A 27,073-nucleotide genomic window follows, 5' to 3' on the forward strand; every position below is an offset into this window, starting at 1 on the left:
GGCTCCGGGCTCCCCCTCAATCGACAGCAGTGACCATGGCTGCATGGATGAGCATGCTCCATGGGCTAAGGACCACACTGGACACCGTGCAGAGGACTGCGTGGTGACGAGCAGGATGTCTGCTGAGCAGGATGTCTGCTGCCGCCGTCACAAACGAGGCCATGGAGAAGAGGGATCCAGGAACTTGTTCCCACACCACGGTGGTTGACGCTCCAGTCATCCAACACCACTTGAGCCCATACCTTGAAGCTCACATGCCATCACTCTCTTGTCTTAGCCAAACCCATCCTGCTTTGCCCTGCATGGCCCTCAGTGGAGCCACGAGACACCTCAGCGCCCTTTCACTAACATGGAGAGCCCCAAGCCTCCCTCCTTGGACAGAAGCCCAATGTGTTCACAGTGAGGGACGAGCCACTGAGTCACACTGTTCACTGGTTTATTGAGACTAGGGGAGATCCCTCCCCAAGAGACACCTCAATGCAAAGGGGATGCCACCTTCTGCCCTGGAGTTCCCTCCGTCCATGCCAGCAGTCGAGGTGGCTTCCTGTGGTTAGGATTCTCACTTCTACTGGAAGCAGCTCCCCAAGCCTGCCCTCATTTCTTCTCTCTTAACTCCCCCCAGAAAAACACAAAACCAAAGGAAGCAGTCCTGGGAAGGAATGTGAATGTGGACCTAGGATACATGAGCACAAAGTGGGGGCGGAGCTCAAGCAGAAACCAGGTGAGGGTGTGAATCCAAGGAAAGTTCATAACAAGGTGCAGAGTGGGTGCCTGCAGCTGTTTTGGGAGAATAGGACGATGTTCCAATGCAAAGGGTGGGGGCACCCAGGTCGCATGAACACACAGCAAAGATGCAGGGACGCACATGGCTTTGCACCCATGGGGAACACCTGCCTCTGCTCCAGGGACAGTGGTGCCCCCACCACCAGGGCCACATGAGGCCACAGGACAGAGGAGAAAGCATGTGTGCACATGAGCACAGGAGGAGCATGTGAGTGAGGAGGAGCAGAGGTGGGGGCATGTGAGTGCCAGGAAAAGGCAACATCCAGGGGACAGAGCAGGTGCAGGTACAGGTGCGAGGGATGGGTCTGTGTAGGAGACCTGGAAGGGGAGGGGGGCAGGAGGGGGCGGGAGGGGCCGGTGGGGAAGCAGCAGCGCCTGGTGCGCACTGGACAGTGGATCTAGAACAGTCCAGGGCACCCAGACCACTCCAGACTATCAGAGGGGGGGCGTCCTCCCAGCCAGTCCCCTCCCCGCTCACGCCCTCACTTGTACAGCAAGTGAACCCGGCTCCCGTCACAGCTGAGCCGGTCAGGGGGCTCATGGGGTCCCCTGGGCAGGCCCCCTGAGGGGTCTGGGGGCGTCGGGGGGTGACGCCGAGGGCGCAGCTGCTGCCGAGAACGAAGCTGATGGCGCAGCTCGGACACTCGCTCCTCTTTCTGCGGAAAGAGAGGACGGAGAGGTTGAAAGAAGGAGGTCGGGAGGGGCCTCACAGAGAGGAGTGTGGAAGCAAGGGCATGAGAAAAGAAGGGAGGGGAGAGGGGAGGGGGCGGGGGGCAGGATGGACAGAAGGAATGGAAACGAGAGCCAGGAAAGATGGAAGAGAGCCGACACAGCGAAGTGGGGGTGGCAGTTGAAGAGATCAGGGAAGAGAAACGGGGGGGGGGGGGGCAGGGAGAGAAACAGGTCAGTGCACACAGCCCCCCACCAACCTCAGCAATGATCTTCTCCAGCTCCCGGTTCTCCTTCTCCAACAGTCGGGACTTCTCTTCCTCATTGTTGTTGGTCGACGACCCCGTTTTCATGGTATCCTGCGCCTCCGACTGCCACTCACCCCGGGTGATCAACCTGCGCATCTGGGGGCCAAGGTTTGGGGTGTGAGATGGGAAGGCCATGGGGTCAGCGACTAACAGGTGGTGGTCAAGAAGGACAAGCTGGGCCCCCAACAAGGAGGGTGGGGTAGGTTGGGGAGCACAGTCCCCAGATGGAGGTGAGGAGGGCAGGGAAGTTGGGGAGCACAGTCCCCAGATGGAGGGGAAGAGGGCAGGGAAGGTTGGGGAGTACAATCCCTGGATGGAGGGGAGGAGGGCGGGGAAGGTTGGGGAGCACCGTCCCTAGACCGTGGTGTGCAGCAGCGCCCCACCTTCGGCACGAACAGAACGACCAGAGTGATGTAGGAGGAGAACACTATGGCAAGAGCTGCAAAGGCGAAGGCTGCATCCTGCTGGCTGGACAGGATCATGGTGACCGGGGCAGTGATGAGGCACAGGACCTATAGGGGGACCCATGTGGGACCTCTAGACTTTCCTCCCCCAGAAGAGAGCCCATGAGAACAGGTCCTGGGGGAACTTCCCATCTGAAAACGGTCCAAACTTGAGGCCACCCTCAACTCCCAAAAGGGAAGAATCCCAAACCACGTCCCGCTCTAGGCCAACCCCTCCCTCCAGGCAGAGTTCCTGCCAATGAGCCATTGATCAAATGACCCATCGATGGATCGATGGAGGCAGGAACCCTGGGAGGAAGTTGACTCAAATCCCAGCCAGGGAGCCACATACAAGCACTGTAAGGTCTGTGTTTCTGCTTCCTCACCTGTGTAGGGGGAACACTAAGGTCTGCTTCATGGGTGGTCATGGAGAGTTAAGAAGAGTGTCTGTCGTGCGCTTTACCAACTGTAAACTGCTTTACAAACCTGAGGCATTAACAAATTCTAAAGATGCCCAGCCACTGGTCCCAGCCCTGATTCCTCCCAGGCAGCCCCCGGGGTCAGTGCTGGGTGTCCGGGGCTCACCGCCACGTTGTAGATGGCCATGCCCACAGCCCGGTGGTCATTGATCTTCTCAGTAGACACGCTCTTGGTCTCATAAGCAAGAAAGATGCCTAGCAGCAGCAGCAGCCCCTTGTAACCATAGAAAATGCCTAGAATGGAGGAAACGGTCACCTGGGCAACTAGACCTGATGTATCCACTCACTCCCAGCACCCTCTGCATCCTCCAGAGGATGCTGCTGTTCCTGCTTACAGCTCCACAATGAAGGCTCCTCCCCAGGTGGCCTCCTGACCCCGCACACCTGTCTCCCCAACTTGTCCAAACCTCACCACTTCTCCTGGGACACAGGAAGAAGACTGTTGGGAGCAGGTATCAGCCAGACAGGGGCCCTGGCTGCATGATGTCACCTCCTCACCATCCAGGGGAGGTTTCACCCTTCCTGGCTGCCCACCAGAGCAATGTTCACAAGGCCAAATGGGACCTAACCCAGGCCCCTCACAGCCCCGGTCTCACTCTAGGGAGCCAAGTGAACGGATGGTGTCAGGCTGTCCCCACTGGCCCTTCAGCCACACACAGGCACGACCTCAGCCCTGCTCTAGACGCTCAGCTCCTCACCGAAAAAGACCAACTCTCCTGCCTTCCCAGAAAGAACTAGTGACACAGAGGTGGACACTCAAACTACCCCTTCTCTGAAGACCCTCTGTCCCCAGCCTGCCAACCCGCTCACCCCCACATTGCACACACCAAGCCAGGTGTTCATTTTCTTGGAGCTGCAGTGCTCCAGCTGGGGCAGGATGGACACATCAATATCTTCCTTTGGTTCCTCCTTGGCAAAAGTCTAAGGGAGAATCAGGGCCAAAGGGAAGACAGTGGTCACCCTCCTCGCGCCCCCTCTGCTCAGCCCCTGGCCCCCAAGTCTGCCTCTTTCCCAGGAACACCTCAGAACTGCTTGTCTGCCAGCTTTCCATGATGCCCAGGAAGTCTACACATCCTTCCTGGATCCCCACCCTGCCTTTCTCCAGCAAACCCAAAGGTTCCCGCTAGGATTCCTTACAGGAAGGGGGTGGGGGCTGCCAACAGGCACAATGCTGACAGGCACCCCTCACAAGCAGGAACCACCAGCAACAATCACCAGGGAGCCCCACTCGCCCTGACCTCGGGGCCTCCTCTCAGCTGGTACCTCAATGGTCCGGTGCAAGGGGTCTACCATCTGCCAAATGGCAAGAGTGAGGACATCCATGCCCACTAGCAAGCCCACTGTGGTGTACAGCTTCCAGGGCTCCAGGGTCTAGATAAACAGAGCATGGGTGAGTCAGGGAAGCTCCCTCGGCCCCGGAGCCAGAGCCCTCCAGGCTGGGGGTTAGGAAGCCAATCACCTTCCTCCACTCCTTCTTCTCCTCCTTCTTAGTGAAGACCGTGTGGACCCACCAGATCTTCGTGAACATGGAGCCATAGCCCAGACTGAAGCCCAGACCCAGGAGCCAGAGGCGTGCCTAGGACAGGAGAGAGCAGGGCAGGACAGTGGGGGGAGGGGCAGGCCTTCGGGAGGGACAGAGGTACAGCCAGTGGGGATGGGGGCACGGAGAGGCCAGCAAGGGGGTCCCTCTGCCTCAGGCAATGTGCTCCCATCCATTTCCTCCTCTGCTGGCCAGGCGACCAGGAAAAAATCTGCTGGGGTTACCAGCCCAACCCTCTGCCCTTCAGTGTGTGGTGTGTCCACAGACCCTTACCAACACAGCCCTGCCCATCTTCCCATGCTCCTTGGCCCTTTCCTCCCCCATGCCTGGCCATACCCGGCCACACTGAGGGGCTCCCCTGATCTGCTGGCTTTTCCATCCCTGCAAGCCGCCGGAGTGACCATCCTTATTTCTCCAGCTGGCAAAGCCCATGTATCCTTTGATACTGAAATGCCACCCTTGTGAGGTCCAGCCACCTCCCCAGCCACCACTTCTTCGCTTGCACAGCACTTTCTGTGGACATTTCTCATACTGGCCATGGCTCACTGTGTGCCCCTCCTATGGCGCTTCCATCTCACAGGGACCTACGGCCCGTGCTGGAGTATGCATGTGTGTGTGCAAATGCCATGTGCACAGCTGCAGGGAAGGAGGAGGGGGGATGGGCAGGAGGGGGGATGTAGTTCTGTCCCCACCAGAACTACACAAATGTGACTAGCTATGGAAGCCAGCCTTTCCAGCAGCCCCAGGACCAGCTCCCTGCTGTCTGGTCCAACTCCACCTCTCCTTGCAAACCACAGCAAAGGCCCCCTGGCGGCGTGTACTCCCTGCTGTCTCCACAGCACAGGCAAGCTGCCATTGTCCCAGGTTCTTTGAGCAGACTCCCTCCTATACCCCCAGTCCCTCCCCTCTTCAGTGTGAGGCCGTGGCAACCTTGGAACTGCCTGGAGAGTGGCACAGTGAGGCCTGGATGACTGGAACAGAAGGGTGGTGTCAGCAGGACAGGGACAGTTGAGAAAAGGCAGAGGGGCTCCAGGGTGGGGCCAGCCCTATCGGGCCAGGCATCTGCCCACCTCCTCCTCACCTGACACACAAAAGGAAACTGGCTTCTCCCGATGTGGTACCCATCTAGCCCCAGGGGGAAGACGGCAGCCAACGCCAGGGAGCAGCCCACAGCAGTCAGATTGTTCAAGTTGGGCTGGGAGTTCTGGATGTAACTAGGGCAGAGGCAGGAGAGGAGACAGAGAGGAGCCGAATTAACCTCTTCTCTGCAGATGCCAGCTCTTCAGTGCCCAACTTCCGGCCTTGGAAGACAGACAAAGCCGCCTGGGCCAGGGGCTGGTGGTGGATGCAGGGGCTCCACGGCAGGGGACCCCCGCCAGCACACACACTTTCAACCCCCCACTGTGTTACCTGGCCCCTAACACTTTTCCTCAGCCAGCTGCTGTGGAGCTGGATTGGGACCCACATTCGGGGTCCCCCTCCAGGTGTCAGTAGTCACCGGGAGAGCGTAAGTCAGAGTGCAAACCTCTGCTCCCTGACCCAGGACTCACACAGCTCTGACCTCCGTCCCATGCTCACTGTCCTGGGGTGCGGGGGCAGGCAGACAAAACAAGGAAAGTGTCAGACAGGAAACTTACCGGACATGAGAGTTGTAGATGTTAAAGGACAGACAGACCACAGCCAGGACAATGCCCAGGCTGGAGAGGACAGAGACTGAAATGAAGAGCTTCTGTGACATGAAGCGAAATGTCTTGATGACCAGGGTCTGGTCGGCCGGGGGGGCCCCTCCTGCATGACATTAAGGGTAAGGGGCGGTTCTGGTCAGCTAGGGGGCCCTCCTGCATGGCAGTGGGGGGTCTGGTCAGCTGGGGCCCCTCTTGCATGGCAGTGGGGGGTCTGGTGAGTTGGGGCCCCTCCTGCATGGTAGTGGGGGGTCTGGCCATCTGGGGCCCCTCCTGCATGGCAGTGGAGAGTCTGGTCAGCTGGAGCCCTTCCTGCATGGCACTGGGGGTTCTGGTCAGCTGGGGGACCCTCCTACATGGCAGTGAGGGGGTTCTGGTCAGCTGGGGGGCCCTCCTGCATGGCACTGGGGGTTCTGGTCAGCTGGGGGACCCTCCTGTATGGCAGTAGAGGGTCTGGTCAGCTGGGGGGGGCCCTCCTGCATGTACTGGGGGTTCTGGTCAGCTGGTGGGAGCCTCCTACATGGCAGTGGGGGATCTGGTCAGCTGGGACCCCCTCCTGCATGGCAGTGAGGGGGTTCTGGTCAGCTGGGGGGCCCTCCTGCATGGCAGTGGGGGAGTCTAGTCAGCTGGGGAGCCCTACTGCATAGCACTGAGGAGGGGACAAGGAAATGAAGAGGCAGAGAAAGGGGCAAGGACACCTGCCTCCAGCCCTGAGGACATGGGGCCCTGGCTGCTCTGAATTGGGGCCAGGACAGAGGAATGCTCCCTGCAGCTTGGGATCTCAGGAAGCAGTGGAAGGAGAGGAGAAAATGGAGCTAGAGGCTAGGATATATTAGCAAAGCTGGAGTCTGTTTCTGCTAGTGTTTGTTCTGTATTTTCTGTCTTTTTCTCAGCAAAAGAAACAGGAAGGGAAGAAGGGGATGACTCAGAGGCAAAGTTCATGAAATCTCTCAGAACTCAAATCAAAAGCTGCAAAAAGACAGTCGTGGAATCATAAAGCTAAAGAGTTCAAAGCATCCAGCCCAGTCTCCTAACCTTAAGGAAAAAAATCTGATCTGTGATTTTTTAACTCTGGCAGGGTGACATTCCCAAAGGTGTTTTCTGGTTATTATTAAAAGGAAGCCAGATTTGTCGACGAGTTCACAAAAGAAAATAAAATCTAATTTCAATTTGCTTAGCTTTAAAAAGAAAACTGTAATTTAGGCCATGTGGCATTTATAGCAGTATAGAATACTGTCCTAAATTCAAATTATAAAAAACATGTCAGAACTCTGGCAGTGCTGGAAACCACTAGCTTCCAGTGGGGTGGAGCAGCTGGCAGCTATCTCCATCCTTGAGGTGCCAAGCCATGATTCTACTAGTAGGTCCTTCCTTTTGTCCACCTGGAGGATCTGTCCCATTTCTGATTATTTAGCCCACCAGGCACACAAGGAATAATTGCTTACTTTTTGTCTTTAAAAAGCACATTTTAGGGTATGGCAATTATATGAGGTTTTGCAACATCTCATAATCTAAGCAACCAATTTTGTGGCAGAGATGAAGGGGCTACACAGGCCCAAAGTAGCTGGTTCTGATATATCAAGGTACCAGAACATCTGAGAAACCCAAAGAGCGTTTCCATGGCCACCCCAGGCACCCCCACCTCCAATCCTATGACCTAAGCCATGAGCTGCTTTTACTAGTGCATTGCTACCATGTGCCTGCTCCTTCTCCAAATACACAGCTCCCCTACCCAGGTCCTAACCCCAACCCTGGCCCATCTCCCTGGCACATTTCAAACCCACGGCGCCCACCACCGTACCCTCGTGCACAGGCACAACCCTTCCCCTGGTTGTTCACAGGCAGTGAAAGAAAATGCAAACAGGACCAGCTTACCAATCCATTTGTCCGTTTTAGACCAGGAAAGGTCATCCTTGGTGCTGTCATAGTAGCCGATCTTCTTGTAGCTGCCACCTGGCAGAACAGGCAGAGGGGTGAGGAGCTGTGCTGGGCGCTAGCTTCCTGAACTGGGGCTGATTCTACCTCCACCCTGAGCCCCTGACGGACCCTGGGAGGACCTGAGGGCTCTCTTAGGCAGCCATCAGACATAAAGTAGATCCCAAGGCAATGTAATACAGAACAGCTTGTAGGGTTAGAGCCCAGTGGAGAGGGTTCCACGGGTCGGGTGTGCTATCCCCCAGCCTTGCGCCTCTCTTGGTGGTCATCTCGCACTTCGATTCTGGTGTCTAAAGCTTTCAGAGTGCCTGCTTATTCTCCCTCTCATGACAGAATCACAGGGTCTATTTTCCCAGAATCTTTCATTTAAATAAAGAGTTTAATTTTAGAACTTTATTTTCGATTGGCTTGGGTTCTGATTCCTTGGAAAGTTGCATCTGCCTTTTGGAGCCACGAGGCGAAATTCAGCCACTGCTAAGATTCCCAGTGACCAGTGACCATAACTGTTCCCTCTGAAGCCACCCCACAACCTCCAGTCTGGGTTACAGAGAGACCTGTGCCCACAGCACCCTAGGAGGCCAACAGGGGTGTGTGCACAGATTGACTCTTGGAAGCTTGGCAAATACTGAAGTGTGCTGAAGTGTAAGACCATGCAGTCTAGAAAAGCCAAACTGCCCCTAAGATGCAAAAATCAGGAATGCTTGTTTACACAACAAGAAAATTCAATAAGTTTCTTCTATAAATAGCCGGTTAGCTAGATCCGGCTGCCCTAAGTCCAAGTCCACAGGTGTGCCTCTTACAGGGCATTAGCCCTTCAAGCCCAGGCCACCAAAGGGAAGCCACTGGACAGAGACATGGCAGCTTTCACGGTGTCTGCCCCTTTCTACCTCAAGCCACACACCCTCTCCAAGCTTTCTGCTGCTATTATTACATAGACGCTTGATGAAGGGAAGGAAGCAGGGAGCCCCGGACTGACTGCAGAAGCCACCTGGGGTGGGGCCCCCCAGCCCAGCTCGGCCCCCCAACTCTGGCCCACGCCTCTGCACTCACCCTGCAGCTGCTCAATCAGAGTCCAGGCCATCCGTGAGCCGCTGGCATCAAACACCACGTGGCCCTGGGAGACGGGAACATGCGGAGGCAGGCAAAGGTGATAAAAGCAGGAACCAGAAGAGAGCATCAGGGACTCTCTGGATCCTTATGTTTTTGATGTAATTGAGCCTCTGAATGAATTCTATTTATGGCATTTGCCTGCATATAGGACATACCCCAGATGCCCATACCCTAGATTCTAGAAACATTATTCTTTTGAAAAGAAGCTTCACTCATGGGATTTGAGTGGGGAAATATCCTCAGAGAGCACCAGGAGACCTGGCTTCTGGCTATGTGACTTGAGCATGTCACCAAATCCCTCTGGGCACTAATTTCCCCACTTTGAAAGGAATAGGACATGATTTCTCAGACTATTTCTACTTCAAAATCCTATGATTCTCACTGGACTCATAAATACCTAGGGGACAGGTTGGAAGAAATGGAATATCCCTTTTCCTTCTAGTCTCTTACATGTTTTTCTCTTACAGGTCCCCCAACTCCCATCTGAGCCTATAATTGCAGGCTGATGCATGCTTGCAGGGGAAGTATGGCGTGCTCTCAGCAGGAGGACGGGGAATGTGAGGGGATTGCTGTCACTCACAGAGACACCCTCAAAGGACGAGGAGTTCATTGCGCGGTAGATTTGGTCTGTGATCGTCTGGTTGTTGTAGTTGAAGTCTTCCAGGCGCACCCCCGAACGGCCGCTCCCTCCAGATGTCTTGTTCAGGGCCAATGCCAAGGCCCAGATGGCATCATAGGCCAGCGGTGCCTCCTGGAAGCCGCCTGTCTCCTCAGGGTGTCTCTTGAGTCTCTTGGTCAGTTTCTCCACAAACTCCTGGGATGTCTGCACAGGGAAGGACAGGGAGAAACGGCTGGCGTGGGTGAGGCATGCAGGGTGTGGCTTCTGATCCGGCAGCAGCACCTCTCATGGCACAGATGGTTTGTGTTCATGTTGTCAGATTGAGACACAGGCATTCGAAATCTGTAAATATGCCCATATCTAGACTGGAGCTGGGCTGAGCAGGGTCCAGTGGTTCAGTGTGCACAGAACCACAACTCAAGTCTACGGGACAGACGCTGTATAACAAAGGGCCAAAGAAAGTAGAGGTGGAGCCAAAGGCGATGTTCTCCAGGGTCCAGATATTCTCAGTGGGCTGGACCCGAACCACTCCAATTACAGCTGCTCCAATTACAAGACAACCTAGAGGGTGCCCCCCAAGAAACTTCCTCATCCGGGACAGCCCCCTGGAGGGATCTGAAGGCTGAGGCCCCAGAGACACCCTTCCCAACATTTGACGTTCGGAAGCCACTACTCAGACTCTCCCCTCCACCCCCACCCCCATCTTTGTTCTCCAAGAAAGCAAAAGAGAATGACAGCTCCTATAACTCTGTCATGAAATGGATCAAGAGACCTGAATTTCTATACCTGGCAATGACCTCATTTGGCTAAAAACCACAGGCAAATTGCTCGGGTTTTTGGAAATGCCTACCGTGTAATGGAGAAAATTACATCCGCCCCTTCTTACCCCCTAGAAGCCACACAAGGAAATGCTCAGTGGCCACTTGTTGGCAAGGCTGCCCACAACTCTGTTTAGATCTGGAATGTACTAACAGCCTCACACTCTTAAGGAAAGAATGAGTAGATGAAGAATAAATAAAATGTTTCTCATGCCCAGCCCACTTTTCTTTCTATTCAACTTTCTGAAACCAGGGGAGGGGGAAGTGCAAGGAACAGTCCACCTGGGACCCTGGGAATAGCTTGTGGACACAGGCCAGGGCTCCACCACCTTGAGACCCAGACCTCTGTCCATCCTCAACACCCAGTACAGTGCCCAGCCCACATGGACCAATGATAAACGTCCACTGGATCAATATTCTATATGATACCATGGTGGTAGATACACGTCATTCTACCTCTATCAAACCCTCAGAATGTACAGCACCAGGAGTAAGCCTGCGCATAAAGCAAGGAACTGGGTGCTGATGGGTCAGTGCACATGCATCCAGGGTAAGCGGTCTGGTGGGGAAGGTTGGCGATGGCGGAAGCTGTGCCTCTGCGGTGGGGAGCATATTCCTCTCAACTTTGCTGTGAATTCAAATCGCTCTAGAAATATATTTATTAAAATGTCCATTGGGGGATGCCTGAGTGGCTCAGTGGTTGAGCATCTGCCTTTGGCTCGGGGCATGATCCCAGGGTCCTGGGATCGAGTCCCAAATCGGGCTCCCTGCATGGAGCCTGCTTCTCCCTCTGCCTAGGTCTCTGCCTCTCTCTCCGTGTCTCTCATGAATAAATAAATAAAACCTTTAAAAAAATAAAAATAAATAAATAAATAAACAAAATGTCCATTGGGCAGATAAACAGATAGATGAATGAACCCCAATTCCAAACAGTTCACCTACAGGCTGTGTAACATCAAACGAGTCACTAAACTTCTGTAGTTGGTTATTCAATTTTAACATGAGGATAATCTGCCTACCTGAAGAGTTATCATAGGAAATAGAAACATAGGTAAAATGCTGCGTTATAAAATTAAGCTACAGTTTCTCTTTGCAAATTTCCCCATCTCTCAACCTCATCTTTGTCACTGGTACTCAGATCTACAATCCATCTCAGCATTTCAAGTCCTGTATCCCCAGCTGTCTCTGAGGCATTTGTAGCTAGATGATCAATGACCTTAAATTAAAAACATCTAAGACTAAGCTCAACTTTTCTTTACTCCTCAACACTTCCTGGTAGGTGAGACTGAAGCGTTAGAATCCCTTAGACTCTTTCAAATCACCAAGGCCTCTTAATTATTCTGTTGAAATGTTTCATTAATGCTGTCAGCCCCGGGATCCCTGGGTGGCGCAGTGGTTTGGCGCCTGCCTTTGGCCCAGGGCGTGATCCTGGAGACCCGGGATCAAATCCCACATTGGGCTCCCGGTGCATGGAGCCTGCTTCCCCCTCTGCCTATGTCTCTGCCTCTCTCTCTCTCTCTCTCTCTCTGTGACTATCATAAATAAGTAAAAATTTAAAAAAAATAGCAATATTTAAAAAAAAAAATGCTGTCAGCCCCTACACAGAACAGTGATCATGATGATGATGATGATGATAGCTAACATTTATATTTCCTTACACTGTTCCAGGCATTTTTCCACTTTTCTAAGGTGTATGTGTGTGTGTGTATATATATATATATATACACACACACACACGTACTTTTCTACATGTATATATATACACATATACATGTATGTACATATACATACACACACACACATATGTATGTATAAGGAAATAGGCACAGAAAATTGTCATCCTGGATTCAAGCCCAGGCAGCCTGGCATCAAAGTCCCTACTCCTCTAACACCTCGCACTGCCTCTGCACATAGGTAGGCCTCTCCAAGAGCACCTGCTCAGTAAACAGCTGCTAGGGTGAGGCTTTCTGAGCAATCCTTCACAAGTCTATCCAATCCTCAGTTCGAAGTCCACACTGGATCAGAAAAACATCCAGATGGAAAGGATTCATCTGCCCTGCGTGGTGCTCTCTGCACCCAGATCTTCATACTCTCTGCTGCCTCCAAGTCAGTAAACCAACATGCTTTCCCAAAAAATCTTTCCCCTTGGGCCAGCACAGATACAGCTGCAGGTTTTCAGGCGGAAATATTACTAAGCATCTCAAGGAAAAGTGAACAACAGCAAAAATCCCACAACCCACAGAAATTAGTCAAGTAATCAAATGCAACTCGATGACCCTCATTTTATAACAGCCCGCTGGTTGTCTCTATGTGAGGGACATGGATGCCCGACTGCGACCTAAACTTTGTATCTCGAGGCAGCTTTCGATTTTGTATTGTACCAAGATTTGATGGGACCTCTATCCCAACTTGTGAGAACTGCGACAGAACCTCATTCCCAGGTGAGGCCACCTCCCAGCTGTCCCTCTAGCCCAGAGCTGCCATATTTCCTCAAAACTACTCCAACCCACTCTCCCATTCCTGGCTCCTTTCTAAACCAGGGTTCCTCAATCTCTGCCCTCTTGACACTTGGATCAGAGTAAATCTTTGCTGTGGGGGAACTGCCTATACATGATAGGATGTTTAGAAGCATGCCTGGCTCACCCATTAGATGCCAGTTGTGACAACCAAAACTGTCTCTAGATATTGCCACCTCTCGTTGAAAACCACAGCTGCAGCCAATTGTCCTCAAAATGTGGTCTCAAACCAGTAGCATCAACATCCCTAGGGAATGTGCTAGAAAGAACCACTCCAGACCTACTGAATTAGAACTTCCAAAGGAAGAGCCCAGTAATCTGAGTACTAACTAACCCTCCAGAAAGGTAACGTCTGAGAACTAGTGCTCTAAACTTAGCATCATCCTTATGAAGTGAAGGCAGCTCTGCTTCCTTTCTAAATCTCCATGACTCTTGCTTCTGATTTACCTCTCCTAGTCCTGTTTGATTCATCCACGGTCTATGCCCTAGTCAGTTGTGAAGGCTGCTTCTACCCTTTGGAAAATCTTGGCTTTTCCACCAGGTGTTTTAAGCTACCAAGCAGGCATGCTCTCACCAGAAGCCCTATGGCCTCAAAGGCAGGCACCACTCTTCTCTAAAGACCAAGAGCCAGAAAGGTGACCGTCTAACTCATTCTGCTCCAAAGCCCCAGATGTCCTCTGCTTCCTGCCAGAGGCTTCCCTAATTCTCTGCTGGGGGTAGAAGTCACGACTGGCACGTCCCAGGCTCACGGTGCTGATAAGCCTTTTCACTTTGGGCACCAGTTCCTCTATTTCCTCAGGTCTCAGAGATGACTCACTACTCTGGTGCTCTACAGGGATGTGATCCTTCAGAATTTTCCCATTGTATTTTCAACCAAGATACCTTAAATATAAAGTCCCTTGGAATTTCCCAGGACAGGATCCACAATCAGAGTCCACTTGACAATGGACACTTCCAACACAATCCACTGCTAGAACAGACTGCCTGAACCATCTTCCTCCCTTGATCAAAAGCTTCCATCAGCTGAACAGTGTTAGCCAACAAAGGCACAGACTCTTTAGTGGGATTTCATGGTTTTCCATGGAGGATGAGAGGACAAAGTGGTTTGGAGTTAGACTAAATGAGGGTCAAGTCTGGTTTCACCACTGAGCAGTTATGGGGCCTGGGCCATGTCACTTGACCTCTCTGTGTCAGTCTCCTGGTCTACAGAATGGAAATGACAACCCCATATCAGAGCATGGCTGGAGGATCACTGAAACCATGTACCTAAACTCCTGGCTTACCACACAAAAGCAATCATTAGTACATTTTTGTTTTAATGAGATATTTGGGGCTTTACAACCATTAACTCACCCCCGGCATGCTTTCCAAAACTAGTATTCCAGACCCAGAACTACATCTGGTAATAATGAGCAGACATGCAGGCTGCCTTATAAGCTTGCTGGAGATTCCTGCATTCTTTCAGGTGTAATAATGAGCAAGAAAGGAGCCCTGACCCTCACACTCACGCCCTGCAGGGCCGCCCCAGCCTTCTCAAATCACAGGACATGTCTTCCAGCCCCAAGTCTGTCACCAATCAGCTATCTGGAAAGAACTGATTGCAAAAGTCCCTTTTACATCTAAAATTCTAAAAGAGGATCATTAAAGAAATATCAGGGGCCAAGCTAATTCAGTATCAATCAGGAGTGAATATTAAGCAACTCCAAAGGGCTCTGAAGTCACCAAAATAAATCATATTTCTGTCACTTCTGTCAAGGTGTGCTTGTGAATACGGCATCTATATTATCATTAACTCCTATCCCTCATTTGACTTCTTGCCAACCACTCCTCATTGCCATGGTAACAGCCCTTCCACTCATAGGGGCCTCGTGATCATAACTCTCCCATTTCTCTCTCGCTTCTGCTCAAGAAAGTCACAGCAGAGGTGAAAGCCACAGGAAACACGGTGCAAACAAGCTCTGCGTGCCCTCCTGGACCTGCACGTTCCACTCCTGCCCCCACTCCCACCCCTGTAAGGCACCCTCAGTTCTGTTCCCCAGCCCAGGGGGCCAGCTTCCAGGTCCCCACCCTCACCATGTTGGAGATGCTGCGGGTGTTGGCTGGGTTCAGCATGACAATCTCAGTGGTGATGTGGCCTTCCACAGCCTCGGTCATCTCATCCACTGTGCAGTTGATGGAGGGGTCGTAGGTCTTGAACCAATTGTCAGCATACCACCCAATGAGGAACCACACATACTTCTTCCCAAAGAGCCGCTCCTTGTATACCTGAATGCAGAGGAGGAGGGCTGGGGCTTTATTTCTTTTTTTATCTTATTTCCCTTGACACTATGCAGCCTCTGGGGAATCAGAGAAGAGCAGAGAATTGGAAAGAGTAATCTACAGGTCTTGGATGGAGTTGGAGACACTCAACTACTCCTCCTACTACTAAGTTTCTACTGAGCTAGTCAGGAAATATGGGATTCAAGGGTTCCTGTAGAAACCCAAAGGGGTAGGAAGGTAAAATCTGGAGAAAGTGCATTTGTGAGAAGCCAAGAGATGGAGTCAAAGCCAATGGACAGAGACTTCATCTAAATGATTACCTCAGATCATCCACTCCAAACTGAGCACATGTGCACAAAGCCCCCCAGACAACCCAGGGACCTGAACACACGTGCACAGAGCCTCCCAGACAGCCCAGGGACCTGAGCACGCGCACACACACACACACACACAGCCCCTCAGACAGCCGGGGACCCGAGCACACATGCAGAGAGTCCCCCAGACAACCCGGGGACCCGAGCACATGTGCAGAGAGCCCATCAGACAGTCCAAGGACCTGAGGACACATGTGGAGAGCCCACCAGACAGCTCAGGTCCCTGAGCACATGTGTACACAGCCCGCCCAGACAGCCCAGGGACCTGAGCACATGTGCACAGAGCCCACCAGACAGCCCAGGGACCTGAACACATGTGGACAGAGCTCCCCAGACGGCCTGGGTACCTGAGCACACGTGTACAGAGAGCCTCCTGGATGGCCCAGGAGACCTGAGCACACATGCACAAAGAGCCCCCCGGAAAGTGCAGGGACTCAAGCACATGTTCACAGAGCCCCCCAGATAGCCCGGGAACCCGAGCACACATTTGGAGAGCCCCCCAGAGAGCCCAAGGACCTGAGCACACGTGCCCAGAGCCCCCCAGACAGCTCAGGAACCTAAGCACACGTGCCCAGAGCCCCCCAGACAGCCCAGGGACCTGAGCACATGTGCAGAGAGCCCACCAGACAGCCAGGGGATGGAGCCGACCCTCCCTCTCCAGATTCCAACTCTACCTCACAGAACACTTTCCGGGCTTCAGTCTCATAGAAAAGTCCCACGATGATTCGGGCATCCTGGCGCTACAGATCGGAGACAAATAGAGCTCATGACAAACAAAGCAAGCACTTGCACAGCTGTGATTTTTTTGCATGAGTGCATGTTGCAGGGTTCTGCTCGAGGGGTGCTGGATTAATGCCACCTGGATGAGGAAAATAAACTTCCCAGGAGATGGTACTATCTCCCAGAATCAGATTAGGGTGCTAATCCTATTGCAACATGTCAGTATATCAAATCAACCCTAAGTTTACACATTATTCATCAATTATATGGAATATATGACTGCATATAATGTTTATTTGCATCTCATAAATACATATATATAAAAACTTAACAAATCAACTCATGGCACACATGAAGCTTATACGATGTTATATGCTAATTATATCTCGATACAAAAAAACAAAACAAAAAAACAAAAAAAACAAACAAACAACACCCCTGCCCCTGCCTGGCTCTCCTCTCCAACCTACCATGGGTCCCCCACCCTGGTTCCTCAGCGGCCGAGCCCACCACCCCCAACCCCTGCACCTTGAGGTTCTTGACAGGCACGGCAGGATCTGAGAAGAAGCTCTGGCGGAAAGTAATCTCAATCCCAGCCTCCTTCACTCGTTCCTCTAGGTCGTCCAGAGTCTTGGGTGGGAATGAGAAACAAATGGAGAAAACATGGGGCATGCCATGGGGTAAAGACCGGAGATGTACAGCACTCCAGAACCCCTCCCCATGTGTGTCCCTGGGTGGGGAGAGCTCCAAGGAAGGTGTCTGTGGTCTCAGGATATAGATCCTACAGAGGATCTGTGTCTTGAGAAGTCACCCCATTCAGCCCGCCCCACCACACAGTAAAAGTGGGGGAAAGACAGACAGGCTCCGGTGTGGACAGGATGGGAAAACACAGCTGCATCAGAGAAGAATCCCTGCACCACGGAGACGGTCAGGGGAGGGTTAAGGGGCCACTGAACAGGAGAGTGGACAGGGTCCAAGAGTAGGAGAGAGGGCCAGCTGTCTTTTTCAGGTTCAGAGCCCTGCATCTGAACCCCCACTCTGCCTCGTTGTCCACCCACCTCCCTCCCCCTCCCTTCTCCATCTCTTTTCTATTCCCACTGTTCCCACTCACACTACCACCACCCCTGAGGGTCTCTGGAATGTGCCGCCTCTCTGGGTTCCTATCACATATTCCTTCTTGTATCTCATCTCAACCCTGGGGAAAAGCTACTATAATAGAATTGGGTCAGTTGGGGTCTAATTATCTGGCAAAGAGAGCATCAAAGGGAAAAAGTGCCCTAAAACCAAACAGTTGGAAAGGACCCTAAAAACCCGGATCTGTTTGTTCCTCTGGTTGCAAAAAGACACCCACTGAACCCACTCAGAACGGGTTTGCTTTCGATAAAGAAGTAGGCTCTTCTCCCCAGAAGGCATCCTGGCCACGGCACCATGCCCTGGAGTGGGACACAGGCCCCCTTACCGATGTGAACACCTCGGTGGTCTGCTGGATGGTGGCAATCTTCCTCCAGCCCCACTTCTCAAAGAGCTTCACTCGCGTAGGGTTGTGGAGCGTGGCCGAGGGATGAGTTCGGAAGAAGGTAGGAAAGCGCTGCCGGTTGGACAGAGCTGGTGAGCTGGAACCATAGGAGAGCTAGCGGGACAAAGGCAGTACAGAACAGGCTCACCTGGAGCTTGTGCACCGTCCCCCAGGCTGCCTCCCGGCCCCCCACCCACTTCTGCCTCAAGCATCATGGCCCTGCACCCCCACCTCACCCCAGCACAGGTGCACAGTCCCCGATGGGACTCCACTTCCCGCCCACAGGGAGCAGTTAGCTGCAAGGAGGCCTGGAAAGGACCACGAGCCTTCCAAGGAGGTCCCCACAGTCTCCTCACACACAAAGTGGGAGGACCTTCTTTCCAGCCCAGCCTACCACAATGAGGTTCCACATCCTGGCAGCCTCAGCCACAAGCGTGGAGACAGAGCTGCAGCCAGGCATGAGGATGATCTTGATGGGGTCGTTGTAGAGCAGTTCATACAGGTACTTGGTAGCTTGGCCTGGGTCACACTGAATGGAGAGGGGTACAATTGGTCCTCCTGGTGCTACTCCCCACTGCAGCTACCCAGGCCCCCGTCCCACCCTGGACCCCATCTGTCTGTTTCCCCTCATGCATGAAACACCCTCCCCTCCCATCCTCCTGCCTCCTCACCTGGGTTCTCTTCTCTGCCAGAACTAGTGCACAGACCCCCTGAATCCCCTTCAGCCCCTTCCCACACATCCCTGAGCCCACCATCTTCTCACCCCAGTCCTTGTCTCCAGGTCTGTAAGTGCTAAGTATCTGTGAGTAGAAAAGAGTCTGCAGGAATGTGCATCAACCCTCCCTAGTCCTGGACAGGACAGAGTCCTAAGAACCACATGATGAAATGCCTCTCTCACCCTACAAACCCCTTCTCTCCACCTTCCATTTTTCCTAGCTCATCTCTCTCCTGGGCTGATGGTAAATAAACATGAAGAGAACAGGGAGCAAGACTGCCAGGGGGTCCGGCAGGGCGCAGTGATCTGATCCTTTCCCTCCTGCTGGGCCCTGACATTTGCTGGATCCATTAGAAGAGGGGGCGGAGACAGGGGGGAGAGACAGGTGACAGAGATGGGGGAGAATAACTAGAAGGAGGCTCACCACAAACCAGATGCTTTCAGAGTACTGATGAGAGGCAGGGAGGGGGAGGGAAGGGATGTGGGGGGCTAGCTGTGTGCACCCCCCTGCCTGCTCCCCTCCTGCTGAAGCATGACATTTCTGGAGCTATTGGAGCCCCAAAGGAGGCAGAGAAGAAATGGAAGCTAGCGGGAGCCGGGGCAGAGGAGACAGAGGGGACCGGGGCTGGGTAGGGAGGGAAGGAGGAAGGCCCCCCCAGAGCCTTCTCACCTCCTGCCAAGGCCTGACATTTGAGACATCAGGGAAGTTGGGCCAGGAGAGCCAGGTGGGGCAGGAAGACCGAGGCTCCCATCCCCCTGCTAAGAGGTGTTTCTGAAGGCTCTTCGCCCTTCCACTCAGACTCCTGCAGGCATCTCTGCCATTCTCAGGCTCACCCTCTCTCACACTTCTAGCAGAGTACCCCAGATCTCACCTCAGCTCTCCCCAGCAGCCCCACGGAAAGGCTGACAGGACCTAGGTGGACACTGACACCGACAGGGCGACCTTGGTTTTCTCATCACCACCCCCCCCCCCATCCCTTCTCTCTTGCACTGGTCCCTCCGTACAGATCCCTTCCTTGGGCTTCTCACCCTCCTCCCCTCTACACTTCCTCTCAGCCTCTCTTCCGCCCTCTTCACCAAGGAACCTGATACATTCCAGTTGACACATCCCAGTTCCCTGCTCCCCTCTCCCCTGCTGCCTCTGTTACGTTCTCTTCCACATCCTTTGGTGGAGAAGAGGGAGCGTCTGCTCCCCAGCACCTCTGGTGGGTTAGTCTGAGCCTCAGACCTGACCCTCTGCTCCTCAGACCTGACCCTCCAGCCTCAGACCTGACCCTCTGCTCCCCTTCCTGCCCTAACACCTCATTCTCCTCTGTGCCCTGCTGCTCTTCCATAGGCATCTGGGGTTAAGCTACCCACGGAATCCACCAGGACAGGATCCTCAGGACTCATTCCTGACCAGGGACTTAGAATCTGTGTTTGGAACCAAGTCCTCTGGTGATCCTCGTATACACCAAAGTTTGGGGATCCCTTCAAACTGTGAGGAGGGATCTGAAATCCCCCACCAACCCCTAGCAGTACGGTGTTCTCTTCTCTCCAAGCACCCACCTTCAACCCCGCTTCTGCCCACTCTTCCCTCACAAACATATTTCTCAGCTGTTCAAAGAATGACTACACATCCTGAGTCCACTCAGGTCCTGAATCCTCTCCTCTGTACTCCTCTCTACTCTCCCCCAGATCCCTCACGATTCTGGGGTCATATGTCAGAGAAGATAAATTTGAGGCCCCAAGTCTCAGTCCTTCCCTGTGCTACGTTCCTCCTCAAACTCCCAGTTACTCAAAGGGCACAGAGTGGGAGAGGAATCTGATGGCACCATTCTCTACTCCCCTACCCAAATTCGCTTACCTAGCCCCCCCTTCCCTGCCTCCCTTACCCTACCTCCATCTCCCTTCTCACACCTCAGAGGCCACAATGCCATAAGGAAGATAAAGTGAAGACTCAAGTTCCACAAGATGCCCAACGATGATCTCTCCTCCTCATCATCATCACTCCCTCCCCCACTGCCATCCCTCCCTGCTTTCTCTCCTGCCTGTAACCAGACTCCCCTCTATCCCCATGCAATTGTGGGGGCTCCCATGTGGATCTCTAATGCAGCTCATTTCCCAGTGCCCATGCCCACCTCCTAACCATTAGCTCTCCCCGACCACAATATGCTGTCTATCCCACAGTCCAGGAATCCTCTGCAGGGCAGGGCGCCCAGCTACCCTGTTGTTTTCTGCGATAAATAAAGAGCACTCAACTTCCCCAAAATGTTTGGTGTTCAGTCTGTTTCTTCTAGTTCCAACCTGCTGCCAAGATCCACCTTATTACCACGGTAAATGGAAAGCCCCCCACCTCTGACACCTCCTCCGTCCCCAGACCCCATTCTAGGGTCAGTTTACTCCCCAGAAGATCAGGCTCGGCTTGGACCCTAAATCCATCACCAGTTCCCCCAGCATCCCCCACCCCCACTTCCCAGCGTTCTGGGGAGCAGGAGGCTCTGCCTCCCGTCTTGACCAACCTCGTGCACCCCCAGACCCTCATCTTGACCCTCCAGCCCCTGTGACTGTCCCCAGGCTCCCGCCAGTCAGACGTGGGAGGGGTCCTTGTCGCAGTCGCAGCAGTCGCTGGGACCGAGGCCCCCCGCCCCCACCCCCCGCCCACCCCCACCCCCCACCCCACCCCCGGGACTACCTTGCTGTCGTGGTGGATGAGCTTGAGCTCGTAGTCCGGCAGGATGTCCCTGCGGCTATTCACGTCCTCCAGCGCCATCTCCACCGCGGGCTGGCAGGCCTGGCCCCCCGGCCAGCCCCCGCTCATGGGAAACAGCGCCCCGATGTACACCGCTCGCCGCTCTGAGGAGGGGTGCGGGGGTACCCGCGGGTGAGGCCGCGGGAGGTGGGGGGCGTGGGAGGGCCCCGCCGGGCCCACCCCCGCCGCCAGCAGCAGCAGCAGCGGCAGCGGCCACCTCGCCCGCGGACACAGGACCCCCGGACCCATGGCCCGGCGGAGGGGCGGTCTGGGGGGCGGGAGGCGCTCAGGGGGGACACTTTTCCTGGGGAGGGCTGCTGAGGCGGCGTCGAGGAGGCGCCTCCATCCTGCGCTCTGTGGGGAGGGGGCGAAGGCCCCAGGGAAGCGGGGCGGGTGGGCTTCCGACGGCCCCCAGGGCTCTGGCTCCCGCCACCGCCACCGCCACCGCCACCGCGGACTCTCCTCGCGGACTGACCGACCGACCGACCGGGGGGAGGAGGAGCGGGAGATGGAGGGTTGGGAGGGGGCCCTGACGTCAAAGGCGCCGCGGCAGCTGCGGGCGGGGGGAGGGGCGGGAGGGCGGCGCGACGGCGTGGGAACAGCGGTGGGAGGGGAGGGGAGGGGAGGGGGGGAGGGAGGGAGGGAGGGGGGAGGGAGGGAGGGAGGGGACTCGCCCTCAGCCCGCCAGGCGGGGACGGGGGCCGCCCCGGGGGCGCGGGGGCCTGGGATGGAGACGCGCAGGGCGGCAGCGGGACGCGCGCCTCTGGCAGCCGCTGTGCGTGGATGGGCAAAGGGAGAAGGCGGCGGGAACCGCGGGGAGCGAGCTGGTTGGGTGGGAAGGGGGTGGCGTGAAGGGAAGCGATGGGGGCGGAGGCGGGGACCCGGGGCTGCGGAGACAGGCCTGGCTCGGGTGCCTGGAGACCCGAGAAGGGCGAGGGTGGCGGTTCGGAGGGAGCGAGGCCCTGCCAGGCTGCGGTGGGCGCGCGGGGGCCCCGGGGTGGGGGTGTCGTCAGGCACCCCCCCAAGAGGGTGGAGGGGAAGCAGCAGCGAGGGTCAGCTCGCCCCGTCGCCCCCCACGCCTCAGCCGGGCGCCGCGATCCGGCAGAAGCGGGGTCTGGCAGGGAGGCGGGGCGGAGGGCAGGGCAGCCGAGCGGGGAGCGGGGAGGGACCGCGGGCCTGCAGAAAACCCCGACAGAGGCAGAAAACCGGTAGGGAAAGGAGGGCCAGCCGCGAATGGGGTCGGGGTGGGGAAAGGGGGGACAGGACCCCGCAGCTGGGGGCGCGACCCGGGGGCGCAGGGCGGACTGTGAGGGGTCAGGGCATTGCGTGCGGTGCGCGACAGGAGGGTTTCTGATCTCACCTGAGTGCGGCGTTCGGTTCACTGGCAGCAGGAAAGACGGGGATCAGAGAAGAGTTACCACTGGCGCCCAGCGCCCCGGCCAGAGCCCCAGCCCCCTCCCACATCTGTCCAAGCCGGAGAGGACCGGGGACAGCAGGAGCCCGCGTTCTGAGGGGAGGGTGCCTGGGGATAAGAGCAAGGTGGGGCTGCGGGTCAGGACCTACGGGTGTTTTTATTTCTCATAGGACAACAGAATTTGAGAGGGGAGTGCCAGCCGCTAAGACAGGGGCAGATCCTGGCTTTGTGCAGCCTAAATATTAGAAAATTCAGAGGTCTCTCTTCAAGAGAAAAAATACCAATCACAAATCCAATTGATTTTAAACTACTGCTTTGAAAATCTTTCTTTTGCATTTTTGACAAAAAGCTGTGACCATGTGAGCACATTATTAGTGCACAAGAAGAGACTCTGGGCAAATGGAGCTTAAACTCCATTAGCTTCATAGCAAATCCACCCCTGGGTAGGACCCTCAATTTCCACAATGGAGTGGTAAATTACAAGCAGAATAATTACTGTGGGGGAAAGCCAAGCCCAGGACCTTGAAAGAGTCTACAAGAGTAGGGGAAGCATGGGGCAGGCCTGCATCCCACAGAGAAGCTGCAAAGGGAGAATCTGGGGGCCCAGGAAGGGGGGAATTTTGCAGACCTAAATGACAAGGTGTTGGACACAAGACGGAGTCCCTTGGTGAACGATGGAGGATGCCTGAGAGTTATGGAAAAGGACTGTCCTCTTCCCCTCCCCCATCTCTGGGTTAGTCTCAGTGCCCTGACATTTCTGCCCCCAATTCTAAGTCTTTTTTTATTTTTTTACACTGATAGTTTTCCGTCCCAGATATTCTTTCCAATCTTAACATTTTTTTCTACATATGACATATGATTTATTTCTGAGTCTTTACAATAATCCAGTTATATAACAGATGGAGAGTAATCCATTGTAGAATAGGGTTATGCAAAGAAAGTTCTAAGTTTAGAGAAAGGGACTGAGGCTAGGGGGAATTGGAGTATTTACGCTTTAAGACAGGGACACCTGGGTGGCTCAGTGGTTTAGCACCTGCCTTCCACCCAGGGCATGATCCTGGGGTCCCACATCGGGCTCCCTGCAAGGAGCCTGCTTCTCCCTCTGCCTCTGTCTCTGTCTGTCTCTCATGAATAAAATAAAATCTTTAAAAAAAAATAAAAATAGGAAAAATAAACCTTAAGACAAGCGATGGAGGGTGAGACTCATAAAGGACAAGAGAACATCTGAAGAACCATGAGCAGGGAGGAGATATAGGAAGAGGAAGGAAGCCTTGGTGCAGATAAAGTGAACACGGGGGCTACAAAAGGGGCCTGGAAACAGCTGGGAGGGGGGAAGAGTTGGGTTTTCACCTCCCTCCCCCAGACCCCCCCCATCTTGCATAGCACCCCATCCTTTCCCGCCATCCCTTCCCACCCTCTGGCACCCTCTGCAAGCATCCTCAGTTGCAAGTAGGCAGCCATTCCCCTCACCCTGGCAGTGGGGCTTGGGAGTGCTCCACTGGCCCTGACTACAGATACTCCGGGAGCTGCCCACAAGATGGAAGTCAGGGTCACACCGGAAATCCACCCGGGCTCCATCCAGAGCGGGGAGGTCCCCACCCGTCAGGAAGACCTTCCCATTTTCCAGGGCCAAATATGACTTGGAACAGATTCGGACTGTGGAGAGAGATTGAAAAGTGAAAAGGAGAAGCACGTTGGGAAAGGCTCCTTCCCCTTAAAGAGCAGGGGCTGCAGACTGGGTTTGGGGGCCGCAAGCATACTACTCTGCAGGAAATCAGGGGTGCAAAGGATTTGCTTCTGCAGCTTCCATTCCTCCCTTAACCCTCTAAGCATTCACACATTCCTAGCAGAAGAAAGGAAAAAGCATTTCCATGGTAGGAACCCAAGATGGAGCCATAAAGCACATAGGAGGGGGTCTCTTCAAAGTCCGTGGCAGTGGACCGCTCCCTGGCTTCCAGACATGCAAAGGTGTATAACTGTAGACCCACAATCAGACTGACTTTTCTTATTATAGCTGACTTACACTACTGTTCAACTGGGTTTTGCTTCAGGAGTATATGATCTCTGCATTGGAGACAGAGGCAATCACAAGTGCCATGAAATCATTTTGAGTGTTTTTGCACAATCTGGCATTAATAATCCCAAAGAGAAGAACTCACAAGATGAATAATCAAGTTATTTTATGATAAGGTCAGTGGCCTCATGCAGGGAGGATGAGATGAAAGGTGTGGGCCGCTAACTTTACTGCCTCCAAGTGCACATAGTAAAGTCCCTCTTACATAGTGTTAGCTCGAGAATCATATTTGTGAATTTTGTTCCAGTGGATTTAAAGTGCTGACTTGTAAGTAATGCTAAGTTTGAGGCAGAAGGAGGGATGGTCTTTGCAAGGCTACTCACCACAGCGGCTGGGTGTGTCCATATCTGTCCAGGAGCCATTGGCCAGGCACTTTCGGACCTTGGGCCCCACCACCTCTCGCTCTCCCCGGCACACATACTCAATCTCATAGTCCACCGGCAGGAAGTTGATAGCCTTCACCTGGTCACGAGTCAGGCCCCTGTACCTGATACCCCCTTCCCAAGGCGGGTGTATGATCTGGCAACCTAAGGGGTGAGTCGGCTGGGTCAGAGAGGAGTAGCGGGGGCGCAGAGGAGCCCAGGGCGTAGTCAGTGGGCAGGTGGCGAAGGATGCTAGGAGGTGGGTGTAGTGATGGGTACAGAAACACTCTCCCCGCCCCCAAAGGACAAAAAGGCCTCAGCCAAGGGTTAGGACTGGTAAGACAGCTCACTAGTGAGGAGGGAAGGGCGCTGATCCCCTAAGGGGGAAAGCTAAGAATCGGTGAAAAGCTACAATGTGCCAGTGGGCCCGGTCAAACAGGCTAAAGGAGGATTTTGAGTGCATTAGGGTGAGAGTACAGCCACCCAGGCAGCGTAGTGGGCAGGGAAGGAGGGGTGCGGTTGAGGAAACAATGGAGGGTCACGGAAAGGTGGCCTATGCGGCGATGTGGGGCAGCGCAGGGGCTGCCGGGGAACAAGTAGGCCGGGGGAGAGGTCAGGGGTACCAAAGGCGGGCCGTGCAGACGGGGTTGCCAGGCCGGGATGCTGTGTCGGGCTGACGGGACAGTGATGAGGACCAGAAAGGGGGGTACAGGAGAGGGGGAGTAGGTGGGGGTGCCCGAGGTCGCCCGTGCAGATGCACCTTCCGAGGTGGCGTTGGGGGTCTGTGCCCCGCCCGCGCCCGGGGGGCGGAGGAAGAGCGGCGCCAGCGCCAGCGGCAGGAGCAGCAGCAGCATCTGAGTGACAGGCGGCCGTGAGGACCGGACCGAGCCCCGCCGGCGCGGCCAACCGCGGGGTGGGGGGAAGGGGAGCGCCCGGCCTCCCTCGCCGGGCCTCCGAGCTCCGACCCGGCCCCCGCCCGGCCCCGGCCCGGCCCCGGCCCGGCCCCGACCCGGCCCCCGCCCGGCCCCGACCCGGCCCCGACCCGGCCCGGCCCCGACCCGGCTCCGCCTGCGGACTAGACGCGCGCAGGGCGGAGGAGGCGGGGGCGGAGCTGGGCGCCGGGTGGCGGGGGGAGGAGGGAGCGCCTGTCCCCACCCTCCTCCTGCCTCCCTCGGCCCCCCACCCTCCCGGGACTCCACCTCTCACCACCTCCTCTCCCCCAGCCCCCGCGCGCCCCTCTCCGAGCGCGGCTCCCGGCCCGGCCCTTACCTCGGCGCGCCTGCCCAGCTTCCCGGCCTCCCGGCCTCCAGGCCCCAGGCCCGGCCGCTCCTCCCGCGCCCCCTCCTCTCTCCTCGGCCTCCCCCTCCTCCGGCTGCTGCCCGGCCGGGGTCTCGCTCCTGTCGTGCTCCCCCAGACTCCACCCCGCTCTCTCGTTCCCGGGGCGGCGGCGGCCGCGGGAGCGGGAGCCGGGAGCTCAGGAGGCGGCGCCGGGGACCGGGGGAGGCTCCGGGCGGAGGGAGGAAGGAGGGTGAGGACAAGACAGGGCGGGGGGAGGGAGGGGGAGACCTAGGAGAGGGCGCCTCCCACAAGCCGAGCCCCGGGAGCCGCCCCGGATCCCGGCCCCGCCCTGGACCGCCCACGGCGCCGGGGGCGGGGGCGGGCGGCGGGGGCCAGCACGAGAGCTAGGTGGGGCCGGGGGTGCGGGCGCCGCGCGGAGGAGCAGGTGCAGGGCCTGGGATCCGGGGCGCAGGTGGAGCCGGACGGCCGCACGGCCCGGAGTGCCCTGCGTCGGGGTGAGAGAGAGGCGGAGGCCGGGGCGCTGGGGGAGGGAAGGGGACGGTTTGGTCAGACGGGGGCGGGGGATGGGGCGGGGGTGGGGGGCCGAGAGGCTCCCGGGGAGAGGGGAAGCCCAGGGCAGGAGACTCGGACAAAGGACCGGGAGCCAGAGCCGGGAAGGCGGCACCGGAAAGAAATGGGAGCAGTAGAAGAAAACATCAGGGACAAAG

The 27,073-nt window shown here is 55.5% G+C and overlaps 1 protein-coding gene across 6 annotated transcripts; it reads right to left on the reverse strand.

Moving 5' to 3' along the window:
• Positions 1–419: 419 nt before the first annotated feature.
• GABBR1 (gamma-aminobutyric acid type B receptor subunit 1) lies at positions 420–26,580 on the reverse strand. Of its 6 annotated transcripts, none has more exons than XM_038584459.1 (23): positions 26,337–26,579; positions 25,828–25,921; positions 25,029–25,232; positions 24,102–24,287; positions 22,578–22,598; positions 21,161–21,321; positions 18,166–18,300; positions 17,715–17,885; positions 16,784–16,885; positions 16,210–16,275; positions 14,976–15,167; positions 9,530–9,772; positions 8,890–8,953; positions 7,780–7,857; positions 5,860–6,010; positions 5,304–5,436; positions 4,142–4,258; positions 3,946–4,053; positions 3,510–3,603; positions 2,789–2,916; positions 2,144–2,272; positions 1,713–1,856; positions 1,266–1,439 (listed from the first exon to the last, which is right to left on the reverse strand). In XM_038584459.1, exons 2-23 carry the CDS (start codon positions 25,919–25,921, stop codon positions 1,266–1,268), a joined length of 2,895 nt encoding a protein of 964 aa, XP_038440387.1. In that variant the 5' UTR covers positions 26,337–26,579. The 6 variants fall into 6 exon arrangements, 4 of the variants coding, with proteins under 4 accessions (XP_038440388.1, XP_038440387.1, XP_038440389.1 ...); XR_005384456.1 differs by lacking the exon at positions 1,266–1,439 and adding an exon at positions 2,590–2,612 and having other exon boundaries at positions 1,714–1,856; positions 26,337–26,580; XM_038584460.1 differs by lacking the exon at positions 26,337–26,579 and having other exon boundaries at positions 420–1,439.
• Positions 26,581–27,073: the final 493 nt, after the last annotated feature.

This window comes from Canis lupus, chromosome 35, assembly GCF_011100685.1.
Source record: "Canis lupus familiaris isolate Mischka breed German Shepherd chromosome 35, alternate assembly UU_Cfam_GSD_1.0, whole genome shotgun sequence".
Classification (NCBI taxonomy): Eukaryota; Metazoa; Chordata; class Mammalia; order Carnivora; family Canidae; genus Canis; species Canis lupus.